This window comes from Hyperoodon ampullatus (assembly GCF_949752795.1).
Source record: "Hyperoodon ampullatus genome assembly, chromosome: 13".
Taxonomy (NCBI): domain Eukaryota; kingdom Metazoa; phylum Chordata; class Mammalia; order Artiodactyla; family Ziphiidae; genus Hyperoodon; species Hyperoodon ampullatus.
This window is the reverse complement of record NC_136926.1, coordinates 8,559,194-8,576,278: the sequence shown is the minus strand read 5'-3', so window position 1 is coordinate 8,576,278 and position 17,085 is coordinate 8,559,194. Positions and strand designations below refer to the sequence as shown.

Here is a 17,085-nt window from a genome sequence, read left to right as displayed (position 1 = left end):
ACACAGGGGGTGGTGACTAAAACGAGTCTTAGAGGGAGGATAGGACACTGCAGGCCAGGAGTAGGGGTGGGGTTAGGGAGTGAATATTCTAGGCAGAAGGAAGAGTAAGATAGAGATGTGAGACTAGATAACACATTCAAGGAACAGCTTGATATGGCTGCTGGAAAACTGCCCTGAAGCGGCAGGAGCCTAAACCTGCAGGCCCCGTGCACCACATTACAGAAATAGTGGCCCCTGTAAGAGCAGTTAAAGGACTTTATATGCAGGAGCAACATGATCGTATTTTGGCAACACTGGGGGAGTGACTTTTTTTGGTGGTGGGCAAGATGAAAGACAGGGAGATGAGCTGAGGATGCTACAGTAGTCCAGGATGAGGGTTATGAAGGCTTGAGTAGAAGCCATAGAAGGAATGATGAGGAGGGGATGATTCAGGGATGTTTTAGAAGCAGAGCGGTTTAGAAGACCCAGGAGGCTGACTGCACAGGGAGCATGCAAGCAGGAGAAGTCCTGGAAGACTGAGGTTTCAGGCTTGAGCAACAGAAGAACAAGGGGCTCAGGAGAGAGAACTAGAAACCACCATGCACACGTGGAATCTGAGGGACCCACGGGACGTCCAAGGAAGGTGGCCAGCAGCAGCCAGGAGGGACTGGTGCTGAGATACACAGCTGGGAATCAGCATCGCGTAGTGCTGAACTACGTAAGTCCACGAGGTTGTTCAGGGAGAACGGGCAGAGTGAAAAGAGGGTCCTGGGCAGTACCTTCAAGACTGAAGACATCCAAGGGCTGGGGGAAAAAGAGCAACCTGCTAAGGAATGGCCAGGAAGGCAGGAAAAGCAGCAGGAGCCTGTGGCATCACTGGAGCCAGGGAAGAGTTTCAAGTAGGCAGCGGGCTAGAGTTTCAACTGTCAAGAGGAGTCAGTGAGAAGAACAGTAAACGTGGCTGTCTGTTTTTACAATTCAGACAGTTCTTTGTTCCTCACCAAACTGCCGCCGACAGGAGCACACTGACGCTTAGCCCCATGAAGGGGAGCCAGAGACCCCAAACAGCGTGGAATTCCTTGTCATGCTAACGTTGCCTTCAACTGTAAAACAAATTTGTGTCAACATCATGTCTGTTCCCAAATCTTCAAGTATAATGGATATCCCAGGAAAAGCTGGATTTTAGCTGCACTGCAGGGCCCTTAACACACACCTGCAGACTCCAGGGAGGGCTTCGGTTTGTTTACATCCTGAGAGTAAGGAGCAAGAGAATGAAAACACAGGAGCTACCAGAAACCCAGGGGATGGGCAGACCTCTGGAGAATCTGAGGAAAGCTAAGGACCTTTTCCCTAGAAAAATGCCCCTATGCACAAAGTCACAAAACTTTCGTATGTAATTTTGGGAAGGTTCAGGGACCCACATGAAAATTTCACTCTTTAAGCAATTATAATGAGTAACACAGTGGTTAGAGCCATATAAATTTCTGAGATCTTCTTCAGCATAATTTCCTAATTTTATTTTTTATTTTGGCCACACCACACGGCATGCAGGATCTTAGCTCCCTGATCAGGGATAGAACCCATGTCCCCTGCAGTGGAAGCATGGAGTCATAATCACTGGACTGCCAGGGAATTCCCTCTAATTATTATTTTTAACAAACAGGCAATAATCATTTTTAGTAAAAAAAAAAAAAAAAAAAAAAGGAATAATTCTATTTTCATTACAGGGGTTAAAAAAAAAAACACGATATAATTCTCCTTACTAAGAGTCCTTCTTTCAGCGGCATCTCCTCAAACTAAAAAGCAGAGCTGAAAAATTTTCCAGCACGTTCTGCAATGGAGAAGCAAAGGAAGTCCACAGGAGAAGGCCCAGCCAAGGGTCTCTCCCGCCCCGGGCCCAACATCGGGAGCAGTGGAAACCCAAGCTGCTATGGGAAGGCATGGCGCAGACAGGCTAGCCCAGCAGGACAGGCATAAGGGAGCCCGATACCGCCGAGGACTGAACACCAGCCTCGAGTGGGGATGAGGGAAGGACACAGACTTTTAAGACAGAGCAGGCAAAATTCTGATGAAGGGTGAGGGGCTAGGCTCAGCTGCAGGGACAGACAGGGCAATAGAAATGTCCCAACAGGGTCTCCGCTGGGACCTTTCACACAGTAGGTGGCCGAGCATACCTGCATGCCTACACTCCAAGACTTCCACCCCTCCTTGAAGGAGACTTCTTTTTTTTTTTTAATTTTTATTTATTTATTTATTTTTATTTATTTATTTTTGGCTGCGTTGGGTCTTTGTTGTGCGCGGGCTTTCTCTAGTTGCACCAAGCGGGGGCTACTCTTCATTGCGGTGTGCGGGTTTCTCATTGTGGTGGCTTCTCTTGTTGCGGAGCACGGGCTCTAGGCGTGCAGGCTCAGTAGTTGTGGCATGTGGACTCAGTCGTTGTGGCTCATGGGCTCTAGAGCACAGGCTCAGTAGTTATGGCACAGGGGCTTAGTTGCTCTGCAGCACGTGGAATCTTCCCGGACCAGGGCTCGAACCTGTGTCCCCTGCATTGGCAGGCAGATTCCTAACCACTGTACCACCAGGGAAGCCCAAAGGAGGTTCTTTAGAGAAGAGTGGGGTCTACAGCCTGCGAGCTACAGACTCCAGAGACTCTGGCTCCAATTTGAAAGATACAGATGCCTTAGAGGTCCTTAGAGGAAGCCACTCTTCTCAGGCCCAAGAAATTGTGGAGCTAATAAAAGTTGAGGAAAGGTTAGGGGAGACAAGCAGCAGTGAGCCACCGCCTGCAGGGTCGGCAAATGCAGGGTCCGTGGCTGACAGCCAACTTCTTTATTGGGACTATGGGGAAAACCTGCTGCCCAGTGGCCTGGATTAGAGGTCGTCTCCTTCAATGTACCTACGTGGTAGCATGATCTTAAAGTGAACAAGGCGGGCTTCCCTGGTGGCGCAGTGGTTAAGAATCCAGCTGCCAATGCAGGGGACACGAGTTCGAGCCCTGGTCCGGGAAGATCCCACATGCCGCGGAGCAACTAAACCCGTGCGCCACAACTACGGAGTCTGCGCTCTAGAGCCCGTGAGCCACAACTACTGAAGCCCGTGCGCCTAGAGCCTGTGCTCTGCAACGAGACGCCACCACAATGAGAAGCCCAAACACCTCAACAAAGAGGAGCCCCCGCTCACCGCAACCAGAGAAAGCCAGTGCACAGCAATGAAGACCCAACGCAGCCAAAAATATAAATTAAATAAACAAACAAACAAATAAATAAATAAATAAAGTGAACAAGGCAACCAGGAGAACTTAAGTTGCTAACAACTCCAGAAGTGTCGCGATCCGGCTGACTGATGCGAGGAGGAGGGAACAAATCCAGCTACAGGACGTACGGGTCCTCACGTGATGGAAGTCTCTCTCAGGAGTGGCAGTAAGTGAAAAAGAGACATAAGGAGTCCTATGTGATGTAGTGTCAAAGATGATATATATCATAGGCCATAGGGTGTGGTCGAATTAAAAAACCAAAACAAGGGCTTCCCTGGTGGCGCAGTGGTTGAGAGTCCGCCTGCCGATGCAGGGGACACGGGTTCGTGCCCCGGTCCGGGAAGATCCCACATGCCACGGAGCGGCCAGGCCCATGAGCCATGGCCGCTGAGCCTGCGCATCCGGAGCCTGTGCTCCGCAACGGAAGAGGCCAAGATCCCACATGCCGCGGAGCGGCTGGGCCCGTGAGCCATGGCCGCTGAGCCTGCGCGTCCGGTGCCTGGGCTCCGCAACGGGAGAGGCCACAACAGTGAGAGGCCCGCGTACCGGGAAAAAAAACAAAAACAAAAACAAAACAGGTAAGAGGAACCTCACCCATGGAACCTCACCCATGAAACACCAAAGCGCAGTCAACACTGAATACAAGGGTCTTACGAATGACCAGATGCAGAAAGCGTACACTGTTGGCAGGGATTAGGCAGATTCAAACTGAACTGAAAATTTTCAGACCAAGAGTGGAGGTATGAACTAAGCAGCAAGAACTGAGAACCGTTCACATGCTGTCCTACTGACTTGATGAAAGTTCCAAAGCCAAAACCGCTTGGGCTGTCTCTGGGTTCCCCTGATCCATAAGACAAGTGAGATTTAGGATCACCTCATAATATACCTAAGCCTGAAAAACGTCCAACAAAACTGAGAAAATACACTTTAACTTTGTCTCTGTCATGTAAAACCACTTAATAATATGTGTGCTACGATTTAAATGCAGCATATATAGTACTTCCTCAACGACGCCTGATGGAAGGAAAAAACGTTCTACATCTCGGCCTCAACATTCCAAAACATCTTCATTCCACTGAGGAAATGCACCCGGGCTTATAAGTAAGCATCTTATTCACCTAGTCATGCCCACACGATAACTCAACCCGTCTAATGCTTTATTCCTCAGACAAGTCTACCTAGCCCGTACTCTGTTTCAAATATCGTGCAGATTCTACTTCGTAAATCCTCAACTTTCTTCCCCTGCTTCCTAAACACAAATCTTCCCGGAGTAAATTCACGCTGTAAACACACCCAGGGCTTTGTTTTATACAGATTTCTCCCCCCTGGTCCCAAGAGAGGTTGCTTTCCCTTCTAGATCCAACCGAGGCCAAATACTGCCATCTGGGGTCACGGCTTCCTCTCGCCGCTGCCGCCGTGGAGCGGACTCGCTGGGTTCCGGATTCCCCGCGCCGGCCCGAGCCTCGCACCCCTTCCTGTCTCCTCTGCCCACGGTGGGCGGCGGGCGCGCGGCGCCCAGACAAAAGCTCGGGCCGTCGGGCCCACCGGCCCCGGGCCGCCCACCCTCCGGGCCGCGGGCGTCCTCCAGCCCAGAGGCCGAGGGTCCCGGTGCAACTTTGGAAACAGAAAGGAAGGAGGCGCCGGCGCCCGCAGGTCCGGGTGCGCCCAAGGCGGCCGGCACGCGCGTGGGCCGCAGGCGAGGGCGCGAGGGGAGGGCGAGGCGCGCCCGGCCGCCCGCGCCGGCGCCCGCAACTTGCCCACGGCCCGTGGCCCGCGCCCCGCGCCCCGCAGGGCCCGCCCGACGGCGAGGCCCACATTGTCCCCGCGGCACGGCCGGCCACCCTCGCGCACAGACGCTCGCACACGCCCCCTGCCCCGGCCGGCTGCGGGGCCCGCGGCGCTCGGGCGACCGCCGGCCTGCCGCGCTCCTCCACGCCCCGCTCGGGCCCGGCCCTGGCAGCCCCGCCGGCGGCGGCTGCAAAACTTTCTCCTCATCGTGGCGGCGGCGGAGGCGCCGCGGCCGCCCGGGGCGCGTCAGTCAGTCGGTCGGGAGGTCGGGCGGGCGGGCGGCGGGTCCCTCCCTCAGCCCCACCCCGGGCCACCGACCTGGTCCGGCTCCGATTCATAGTCGTCGTCCTCGGCGCTTACGGACATGGCCATGGCTCATGGTGGGCCCAGGCTCGCGCGCGCTGACATGGCTGGAGCGGCGCCGCCGCCGCCGCCGCCGCCCGCCCGGAGCAGGCTCGGCTCGCCCTGGCTCGGGCTCGGGCTCGGGCTCGGGCTCGGGCTCCCGCTGCCGTGAGGAGGGAGCCGCGCCGCGCGCCTCACACGCCCGCGCGGGAGGGGGCGGAGAGGGGCCGGCGCAGGGAGGGCCGGGGCGCTCATGCATATGCATGAGGCGATCCAGGAAGGGGCTGGCCCCCCGGACCGGCGGGCCAATGGCGCGGCCGCGGCGCTCGGGCCGCACACAAAGGGAGCCCGGCCTGCGGTGACACGGGGGCGGGCCCGCCGAGGGCGGCCCCTCGCGGCCGGAGCTCCGGGACTGGGGCTGCGTGGGGGCGTGCCCCGCGCCCCGCCCGGCCCGCGCGCCCCGCCCGGCCCGCGCGCCGCAGGGTGCACATGGGTGGCTGCACGCCGCCGCTGCTCTAACAGGAAATGCACGCCCGACCTGGGGTGGGGTCTTTTGTGTGGCCCTGCGGGGCGTCTCGCAGGAGCCCCGGGGTGCACGGTCACGGGGAGCGGCCCTGCACGAGACACCAGGCACTGGTCCCTGTGTCCCCAGCAGCGGGCACACGGGCTCTCGGGTTTGCACAAGCTCTGGGACCAGGACCTGGTATGCCTGCGAACCCGGGAGTCCCGTAGCCCCTGCAGGCCCGCTGGCCCGGGTACAGTCTGGGCAGCCAGTTCCCCAGGACGCCGGCAGTTGTGTTGGGCTGGTCCCCTAACGTTGCCCTCTTCTACCCTCAGGTTTGCCTTTCCAGGTCGCGAGGGAATCAGCGTGAAACGTGAGGCGGTACAGACAGGAGTTCCAATCGAGCTGCCTGCCTTGGAGGCTGCCAGACAGAGCACCATGAATGCACTCTTCCCTGAGGTGGGCGCCCCACTCTCTTGGAAGGAACCCCCACTTCCTGAGGTGCCCAGGGGTCGATCTCGGAAGGGGTGAGGGCAGGCCAGAACCCAGTCTCCTAAAAGACTGGCAAGTGCCTGCAGCTGGCCCAGAAGGTGTGGGTTTCTAAATTCTTAAACTGGAAACATTCCTAATACTTACCCCTAAAGCAGCCCACCCTTGCAGAAAACTCTTAACTGGAAAAAAAAAAAAAAAGTCTAGGGAGCACTTAGGCCAGCAGCCCTTACTCTGAAGGAGGAGCTTAGCTAGAGTGATCAATGCTGTTATAAGCATCAAAACCACAGGGAAACTCAAGCTAAGGAGCAGAGTGACTTAGCTAGGTAGCTGGCATACTCATCATCTAACTAGGAATGTCCAAGGTGACACTAAACATGCATACGTGCACCAGTTTCTTCATCTGTAAAATGGGAAGGTTTGCCCAACCAAAGGATCTGAGGCTTTCCCAAGAAAAAGCTCATTAGCTGTGAAATCTGGTGACCAATTGTGCAGTGTCGTCCAACTGTTAGTCATGCCCAGGCCACTGGCCATGAAATCCACTCTGAGAACAGAAGGGACCCACAGGCAGGTCATGGCCTGGGCTTTCAAGGAAGGCAGAATGTGTAGTGGACGTAAAACTCAGAAGGCTTCTAGCAGGGAGTCTACAGGAGTGAATAAACAGGGATGTCAGTTTTACCGAGTGGATTTAAAGTCCCTCTGAAATTTATACACCCACTGACACTATGGGGAAAAAATCCCAGCAGACCTGCTCTTTACCTGTTCTGAGTTTCCTTTCTCCCTTCTTAACATTCTTCACGATTCACTCAAGGTTAACAAAAACTTGTGGTTTTGAAAAGAATACTCCCCCCTCCATCTCAGTCCACCCCCCAAAGTCTCAGCCTTTATAAAACTACCTTGTCTGGACAGAAGTCTGTATCTGATGTATCCCATGACCTCTTAGGGGCCACTCCACCCAGAAGGAAGTCCCTTAAAGAAAGAGAGGCTGAAAAAAAGTGCTAATCATGCTTTCGCTTCACTGTAATTGGTCAAAACTGCAAAGGTACAGAGATACACAAATATCATAATACCTCAAGAGAGGTATGGAAACAGGACTTTTTCTCTAAGGTCTCTCTCATTCCGTATCAGGAGTGCAAGAATATTTAGACTTGTCTTTGGGCTGATTTCTTCTGAGAATTCTCAAAGGCTCACTTCTGTATTTAAGGAAGTAAAAAGTTCTCATTTATCATAGCTCAAAGAAGAGAAAGGGAAAGTGCTGATAAACAGAAGCTGCAGCTAACATAAAACTTCCTTCCGTAACATCATTTCTGAGCTAGAAGGGGCCTCACCAGACTCTCTCACTTTCCAGGTAAGGAAACTGAGGCTCAAAGAAAATTAGGAGGTAGCTCTGAAGCCCAGGGTTCCTTACATAATACCATCCAGAGACCCCCTCCAGGGGTCCGGACAATAACAGCAGCTAATGTTTACTAAGCATGATTGAAGGGCTAGACCCCATGTGAAGTGTGGTGCAGATATATCTCATTTATTCTTTTACACAGCCCCGTGAGGAGTGTTCCATTGTTCACCCATTTAACATATGAGGAAACTGAGGCACATCACTGCTAGGAAGTGAAAGGACATGGATCTGAACCCATAAGCAGCTGGAGCCTGCAGCCTGGGCTGTTAATCACATCGCACCAATGCCTCGTGCCAGAGACTAGAGGAGGATGCCAAGTGAAATCAGTGTAATCATCCAAGTGAAATACTCAGACTTATGCAGAAAATTAACTGTCCCTTACTAAATTTTGCAAAGTCTGTGTTCTTAGTTCAGATATTTCAGGATGGGTAGGTATCGTTTTGGTAACCAGTCTGCTGTCTGATGGATCTGTGGGGGTTGATGTGGAAGGAGGTGGGTCCTCTCCAGACTCTAACAAGGCTCCTGCCGGCAGTCACCACCCTAACATCTTTTAAAAATTCCTTTTCTGACACTTGCAAAGGGCCTCTTAACACCTCTACTTCCTCGATCAAGCTTCCTTTAGCTAACTGGTACACACAACTATCCAACATTTGTTTTGTATTAATAGTGTGCTGGACTGTATATAAAATACATTATGCCAGCATTTTCCCAGTAGAACTGCTACCTTAAAATTTAGCATTTATATTGTGCCTTAGGCTCATCCTTTCTCCCTTTTGACCTACTTTTCAAGTGACCCTAAGAACTGAATGGTCTCCCAGCTCCACTTAGCCAAGGCTTACATTCTTCGAAAGAGTTCCCCAAAGCTGATGCCACCAGGGCACTGGTGCTTGTCCTGAACCAGGAGGATCCAGAACTCTCACCAAGTGGTGAGGAAATAAAACAAAAACAGATGGAAGCCAAGTCAGCCTCGGTCACAGCCGTCACCCATTTCCCTGCTTTCTCTCTGAGTGTCATTTAATGTTCTGGTCTGCCTATCAGATCATGACACCAGGAGTGATCCCAGTCTGCCCAGAGATTTTGCCCAGACTTAGCCATCAAAGGGCACTGCAGGCTGTCCCAGGGCAGGGACAGGCAGTGACCTAAGGTAAAAGGAAGAGGGCAGCCATCCCCTCCAGTCCTCTCCATCCCCACATCCAGGTAGGAAAAGGGACAGACTGGATAAGTGCCCCCTGGAAATCTGGGATCCATAGGGGAGGGTTTCCCTGGCACGTGGCCCTTTTCCTTGTGCCCATGTCACAAAGGGCATGGCTAAAGCTTGGGAACGTTATTTTCCAGAGGATCGGGTCAGGGAAAGAGAATGAATTCTCTGTGTCCAGACCAGTAACTGGTTGGCACGCTCCTGAACCAAGGGACACCATTTGTAAACGTGTCCCTAAGGAAGGAACAGAAATGATACAAAGGGTTGCTTCCTAATACACGTAATAATGTATGTTTAACAAGCAATAGAGAATGCATGCTTCAGCTATTTTACTATTATTTTACCATTTGTCTCTGTTCTTCAGTAGGTTTTTTCCCATTAACAGCACAAGGACAAGGTCTTTTGCAGAGTTATTTTTCTAATAAAACATAAATAAGAGGGCTTCCCTGGTGGCGCAGTGGTTGAGAGTCCGCCTGCCGATGCAGGGGACACGGGTTCGTGCCCCGGTCCGGGAAGATTCCACATGCCACGGAGCGGCTGGGCCCAGGAGCCATGGCTGCTGAGACTACGCGTCCGGAGCCTGTGCTCCGCAACGGGAGAGGCCACAACAGTGAGAGGCCCGTGTACCGCAAATAAATAAATAAGAGAAATTTTTGCATCGTGTCACACAGCAATTTAGAACTAATTCCAGGGTTGCCTGGATAAAACTATGGTTCAAAGAGTGACCGTATGACAGACCAAGGGCTACAGTGATTTCTCTTAAGGAAATTACTAATGTTATTTAATTGCTTTTTATTTTCCCCCTGAAGAATCATTCCACAAGCATTTAAAAACCACATATATCTGTCATATGGGTCCTTTAAAGAGACCAAGCTTTCCATTAAATAGGGTTCCTCTCCTAATACTGTCTCCTTAAATTACCAAGATCAACCAATGAATATTTACGTTCCCTGGAAGATTTGTGACTGTGCACAGGATTTTTTTTAATTAGCTAATTTAACAGGTGACTGGCATTGATCTGAGAAATGCTTCCCGCCATCCACCCCATTTCCAACCCAATCACTGACCTTAGAAAGTCACTTCCCTTCTCCACTAATTTCCCTACAAAAATCCAGGCTAAGGCTGAGCCCTCAGACAATTCAGACAAGATTAATGGATGCACTTTACAATCCCACCCCCCACCCCCAGAAAATAGGGGCTAAAAATACATAAAATGCCAGTATAATTCAGGCCTACAACCAGGACTTTTGTAATTTAAAAATATTTCTCTTAACAAGACCAAATCTCCCCCTTGGTTTCCTTCCTTACCAGAGCACCCAAAAGACCAAATCCAAAGCTTACTCAAAATGGGATGATAAAGCATACGGTAAAGAGGCGAAAGAAGATTAAAGTTAGCAGCTCTGTTCACAATGATCAAATGGTGGAAACAAATCAAATTCTGTGCATTGATGAATAGGTAAACAAAATGTGGTTTCTATCCATACAATGGAATATTATTCAGCCATAAAAAGGAATGAAGTGCTGACACAAGCTACAATGTGATGAATCTTGAAAACATGATGCGAAGTGGAACAAGCCAGACACAAAAGGCCATATACTGTATAATTACCTTTATATAAACTATCCAGAATAGACAAATCCATAGGGACAGAAAGCTGATTAGTGGTTGCCAGGGGCTGGGTGGGGGGAGGGGGAATGGGGAGTGACCCCTAATGGGAATGGGGTTTCCCTGGGGAGCGATAAAAATATCTTGGAATTTAGCAAGAGGTGATGCTTGCACAACATTCTGAATATACTAAATATCACTGAATTCGTACTGTAAAATGGTTAGTTTTATGCTAGGTGAATTTTACTTCAATTTTTAAAATGTGTGTATGTGTGTGGGTATATATATACATATATATACTTTTTTTTTTTTCTTTTCATCAGTCATCATTTAAGAGTGATCTTAGTTCCTATTCCTAAAAGGTAACCTGGTTAGGAAATGTAGCCCCTAAGTCCTGGAGCAGGTTGAAATTAACCAAACCAAAGTGATAGTTGAATCACCTCTTAAATGAGCTGCTAACAGTCACTGTGGGGATCTGATGGGCTCTGACTGCACTTGAAAGCCTTTCACTTAGGGACGCCTGACAAATGCAAATACACACAGGTCGGTATGGTCGGGAGTAGGGATGGGGAACAGACACACACCCACTCATACACTTTGGCTGTTCCCAAGGGACTCTCTTCATTTACATTCTTGCTTTCCTTTAAAAATGGCTCATCTCCAGCAGGCCAATTTGCCTCTAAAAGCCCCCTGGATCTATGAAAATTCACGAGTTTACCATGACACTCAAAATAGAAAAAGTCTGACAAAACTCATCTGTCACCATTTTAAGCAGCCATTATACCAACTCCTTAGTTTGAAAATTGGTATTTAAAGGGAAAGAATTAAGCCTATGTGCTGCCTTATCAGGAGGAACTGTATTTAAGGGTAGCTCCAATTGATGAGGGAAAGCTCTACAGAAAAAACTTCAAAGCTTCGTTTACTTCTTCTTCTTCTTCTTCTTCTTTTTTTTTTTTTTTTTTGCCTGTGGGATCTTAGTTCCTCCACCAGGGATCGAACCCACGCACCCTGCAATGGAAGTGGGGAGTCTTAACCAATGGACCACCAGGGAAGTCCCAAAGCTTCATTTTCATCTCCTGATAAAATTATTCATACAGGAAAGAATGATAACTGGTATTGAAACTATCAGTGAATGGTAGAGGGAAGCATGGGCCCCACATATTCCCTTCCAGATTATGCTCTGGAAGAAAAGAGGGATGAACATAACTGAATAATAATCAGACCACCATCACCTTCATCCATGATATTTAACTTCAATCTAACCAAGCCTTTAGACCTAGTTTCCAATTTACAGAAATTACAAGAGACAGCGAAAAAGCTAAATGACACCACAAGAAAGCAATCAGACAAATGCATAAAGTGAGATATTCTTCAGGACATGGTTCCATCTTCTCTACCAATCAATATCCTGAGAAAGGTCAAGATTAAAAGAGAGAATTAAGAACCTGGATTGGATCCTGGTTGGGACAAAGTACCTGTAAAAGATAATTTATATGACCCAGCATTAGGAGGAATTGTCAGTTTTGCTAGGTGTAATAATGTTATTTCAGGTATGGAGAAAAATATTCTTCTTTTTCAGAATGCAAACCTAAGTATTTAGGGGTGGAATTGTCATGATGTCTGTAATTCTCTAAAGAATACTTCAGCATAAAAAATTAAGTTAGTTAAAAAGAAATAACATACCCATTAGGATGGCTATTATCTTAAAACAAACAAAAAAACAGAAAATAACAATAGCAAGGATGTGGAGAAATTGGAACCCTTGTGTATTGTTGATGGGAATATAAATTGATACAGCCGCTGTGGAAAACAGTATGGCAGCTCCTCAAATAATTAAACATATAATTATTCTATGATTCCAGCAATTTCATTTCTGGGTATGTACCCAAAAGAATTGAAAATGAGGACTTGAAAAGAGTTTTATACACCCATGTTCACAGCAGCATTATTTATAATAGCCAGAGGTGGAAGCAACTCAAGTGTCCACTGACAGATGAATGGTTAAATAAAATGTGGTGTATACATACAATGGAATACCATTCAGCTTTAAAAAGGAAGGAGATTCTGGCGCAAGCTACAATATGGATGAACCTTGAGGACATTATATTAAGTGAAATGAGCCAGTCACAAAAAGACAAATACTGTATGATCCCACTTGTATGAGGTACCTAGAAGAGTCAAATTCACAGAGACAAAAAGAATAGAAGTTACCAGGGGCTGGAAAAAGGGGGAATGGGGAGTTAGCATTTAAGGGATTAAGAGTTCCGGTTTCAGGGCTTCCCTGGTGGCGCACTGGTTGAGAGTCCGCCTGCCGATGCAGGGGACACGGGTTCATGCCCCGGTCCGGGAAGATCCCACATGCCGCGGAGCGGCTGGGCCCGAGAGCCATGGCCGCTGAGCCTGCACATCCGGAGCCTGTGCTCCGCAACGGGAGAGGCCACAACAGTGAGAGGCCCGCGTACCGCAGAAAAAAAAAAAAAAGGCAGTGTTCAGCTGAAATAACCTGTAATTAAAGTCTGCAGCCCAGGATTTCTTTCTTAGTCTGATAACCTGCTCAGTTGTCTGTGTTAATAATGCCAAAGACAAATTTTTGGAAAGCAATTGAGATATTGAGGGCTCCTGCCTTTGGTGCAGTAATTAGAAAGCCAAGCAGGCACTGTAAGTGATTGCTTGCCATTATCATAGTTATATTTCTGGAACAATGGTCTATCCTTCAAACTTTTCTTTTTGTTAAATGCCATTGTATATTTCCTATTTTAAAGGAGAATACTTGATCACTGACATTGGGAATAAGTTGTCATGTTCTCCCCGCCACACTCACTACTCTAATTTGGCTTTGTTAGGACAGTGGATATGTGTGCAACCAAATGATGTTGTGAGATAATCTGCTTCCCAAATTTCGGTGATCTAGAGAAAAAAGGGGCACAATTATGTGAACACAGGTGAAACATTTGCATTATTTAAGTTTGATTCTTATTACAAAGGTGGGAAGGGGAAGTATATTTATTGGGACAAGGGGAACTTTATATGCAAAGAAAGTAGGTGGGAAGTGAAAGCTAGAGTAAAACCTGCTCTAAGCCACTGAACTTCTCCACCAATGAATGTAAAGGACTAAACAGCAAAGCACTTTGCAGGAGTGAAGAGATCATCTCACTTATAAGATTGATTTTGTTGTTGTTGTTGTTATTTAGATTCATTTCTCTCTTAGTTAATGTTTATGGTACAAGATGGCAGGAGGGGCTGGGTTGGGGACTGCCCCGAGGAAGCTTGTTGATTTGAATGTTCCCAATTGATTGATTCCTCTGCGGGAGGGTGTTGTTTCTTTTATTTCTTTTCATTTATTTATTTATTATTTGTTATTTATTTATTTATTTAAATGGAAGTATAGTTGATTTACAGTGTTGTGTTAGTTTCTGTTGTACAGCAAAGGGATTTCGTTTTATATATATAAATATTATATAATTTTCAGATTCTTTCCCATTATAGGTTATTATAGGTTATTATAAGATATTGAATATAGTTCTCTGTGCTATACAGTAGGTCCTTGTTTTTTGTTTATATATAGTAGTTTGTATCTGCTTATCCCAAACTCCTAATTTATCTCTCCCCGCTCCTTTCCCCTTTGGTCACCATAAGTTTGTTTTCTATGTCTGTGAGTCTGTTTCTGTTTTGTAAATAAGTTCATTTATATCATTTTTTTAGATTCCACATATAAGTGATATCATATGATATTTGTCTTTCTGTTTGACTTACTTCACTTAGTATGGTAATCTTTAGGTCCATCTTTTTATTTTATCTTTTATCACATCTTTTTAAATTGTGGGAAAAGGTACATAACATAAAATTGACTATTTTAACCATTCATTGGCATTGAGTACATTCACATTGTTGTACAACCATCACCACCATCAGTCTCCAGAACTTTTTCATCATCTGAAACCGAAGATGTGAGATCTTCCCGGACCAGGGCACGAACCCGTGTCCCCTGCATCGGCAGGCGGACTCTCAACCGCTGCGCCACCAGGGAAGCCCTGAACGCTGTCTTAAAGTTCCAATAAAGTGATTCTAAAATGATACAGATGATGGTTGAAAAATTCCAGGTGAGAGATAAGATCTTTTTAAGTCCAGGAGGATAAAGGGAGATGCCTAAATGTGAGGGACAAAAGGGTCCAGGGAATACCAAGAGCCCTTCTTAGTTCTCTTCTATTTACCGTTCTTTTAACAGTGGCTGGGACTGGGACACACAAATTAAAGTAAGGAGGGAAACTTATTCTCACCAACGAGATGACTCAGAGGCATTTGCAGAGCAGGTGAAAGAGGACAAACAGAATGAACTGATTGAATACAACTTCATCTTTTAGAAGCTCTGGGGAAACTTTGCTATCAAGTTCATTCATCCAATAAACATTTTCTGGGAGCAATCTTAGATGACAGGATACAAAAATGGATAAAGAAAAAATTAATAAGACGAGCTCCAGTCTCAAGAAGATAACGGAAGCTTAAGACAGATATGCAACAAAATGCAGTGTAGAATGTGGATGTCCAGCAGAGGGAGAAATGGGGGAAGTCCATCTACCAGTCAGGATCTTGACAGGAAATGGATGGCATCCTGGCACCCTCACACCAGGTCATGGAGGGGAGTTTAACAGAGGCTCAATTTGCAGAGTACAAATGGGGTTAACAGAAGCCAGCAAGGCATGGTGATGCATCCCAAGCCTAAGGACAGTGATGAGCCATTACCTCCCTCTGTTACCAGAAATTCAGAAAGAAAAGCTGGAGAAGGCCAAGAAATAGGAGCCGTGGTCTCCAGTGGAAGGAGACAGCCAACCTGCAATGATCCCATAGGGAGAAAGCTGGGGGAATAAATACCCCAGCCTCTCTCTCCTCCTGTCTTCCCTTCTCCTGCCAGTACCATCCTCCCTAGGCTGAGCCCAACCAGAAGCCAGAGATGCAAGGAACCTCTTTGATGCAGCCTACACAACAGGCTTGAGGAGGCTGGAGAGGATCTGGAGGCACAGCTAGAAGCCATCCAGCTCAGGAGGCTTCCTGGCAAAGAAGGAATTAGGTTGGGCCTCGAGACAGAGAGAATTCGGATGTGGGAAAATAAGATGGGCATTCCCAGAAGGAGAACAGTATGAGCTAAGGCCAAGACTGTCAAGAAGATGGAAAATATGGAGTAATTCAGTTCCCCTGCAATGTAGAGAAGAGAGGCCAGCACGAGATTCTAAGGCAGAGCGACAACTGGGGTCATGGGACCTCAAGGCCAGGGTAAGTATTTGGGAGATGACTTTAAAGAAGATGGAGGGGCTTCCCTGGTGGCGCAGTGGTTTAGAATCCGCCTGACAATGCAGGGTACAAGCGTTCAAGCCCTGGTCCAGGAAGATCCCACATGCCGCAGAGCAACTAAGCCCGTGCACCACAACTACTAAGCCCGCGTGCTGCAACTACTGAAGTCCGCGCATCTAGAGCCCATGATCCGCAACGAGAAGCCACCACAATGAGATGCCCACGCACCACAACAAAGAGTAACCCCCGCTCGACACAACTAGAGAATTCCCGCGCACAGCAATGAAGACCCAACCCAGCCAAAAATAAAAATAAATAAATTTTTTAAAAAATAAAGAAGATGGAGAGTCACTGAAGGTGTGACAAGTTTACAGGCTCAATTGTGTCTGCCCCAAAATTCACATGGTGAAGCCCCACCCTCCCAACACCTCGGAACGTGAACATATTTAGACACAGGGTCTTTTTTTTTTTTTTTTTTTGGTTGCATTGGGTCTTCGTTGCTGCGTGCAGGCTTTCGCTAGTTGCAGCGAGCGGGAGCTACTCTTCGTTGCGTTGCATGGGCTTCTCATTGCAGTGGCTTCTCTGGTTGCGGAGTATGGGCTCCAGGCACCCGGGCTTCAGTAGTTGTGGCTTGCAGGCTCTAGAGCGCAGGCTCAGTAGTTGTGGCACACAGGCTTAGTTGCTCCACAGCATGTGGGATCTTCCTGGACCAGGGCTCGAACCCATGTCTTCTGCATTGGCAGGTGGATTTCTAACCACTGCACCACCAGGGAAGCCCCTACACACAGGTCTTTACAGAGGTGATCAAGTTAAAACGAGGTCATTAGGGCCCTAATCCAATATGACTGGTGCCCTTATAAAAAGAGGAAATTTGGACACAGGCACATACAGAAGGAAGACAATGCAAAGACGCAGGGAGAAGACGGTTAAGACTCTATCTACAAAAAGCCATCAGGGGACTTCCCTGGTGGTGCAGTGGTTAAGAATCTGCCTGCCAACACAGGGGACATGGATTCGAGCCCTGGTCTGGGAAGATCCCATATGCCACGGAGCAACTAAGCCCATGTGCCACAACTACTGAGGCCACGTGTCACAACTACTGAAGCCCACACACTTAGAGTCCACGCTCCGCAACAAGAGAAGCCACCGCAATGAGAAGCCCTCGCACCACAACAAAGAGTAGCCCCAGCTCACCACAACTAGAGAAATCCTGCACACAGCAACAAAGACCCAATGCAGCCAAAAA

At 48.2% G+C, this 17,085-nt stretch overlaps 1 protein-coding gene across 4 annotated transcripts in view; it reads right to left on the bottom strand.

The window, feature by feature from the left end:
* KDM2B (lysine demethylase 2B) overlaps positions 1–17,085 on the bottom strand; it is a gene marked incomplete at both ends in the record, with an annotated part of 122,827 nt that overhangs the window by 25,928 nt on the left and 79,814 nt on the right. For 3 of the 4 annotated variants that reach the window (XM_079717579.1, XM_079717580.1, XM_079717581.1), the window contains one exon: positions 5,339–5,392. The exons of the other annotated variant lie outside the window; for it this stretch is intronic. In XM_079717579.1, coding sequence (XP_079573705.1) covers positions 5,339–5,392 — 54 coding nt within the window. Of the gene's footprint in view, positions 1–5,338; positions 5,393–17,085 lie in introns of those variants that run through there. 4 annotated transcript variants of the gene reach the window in all.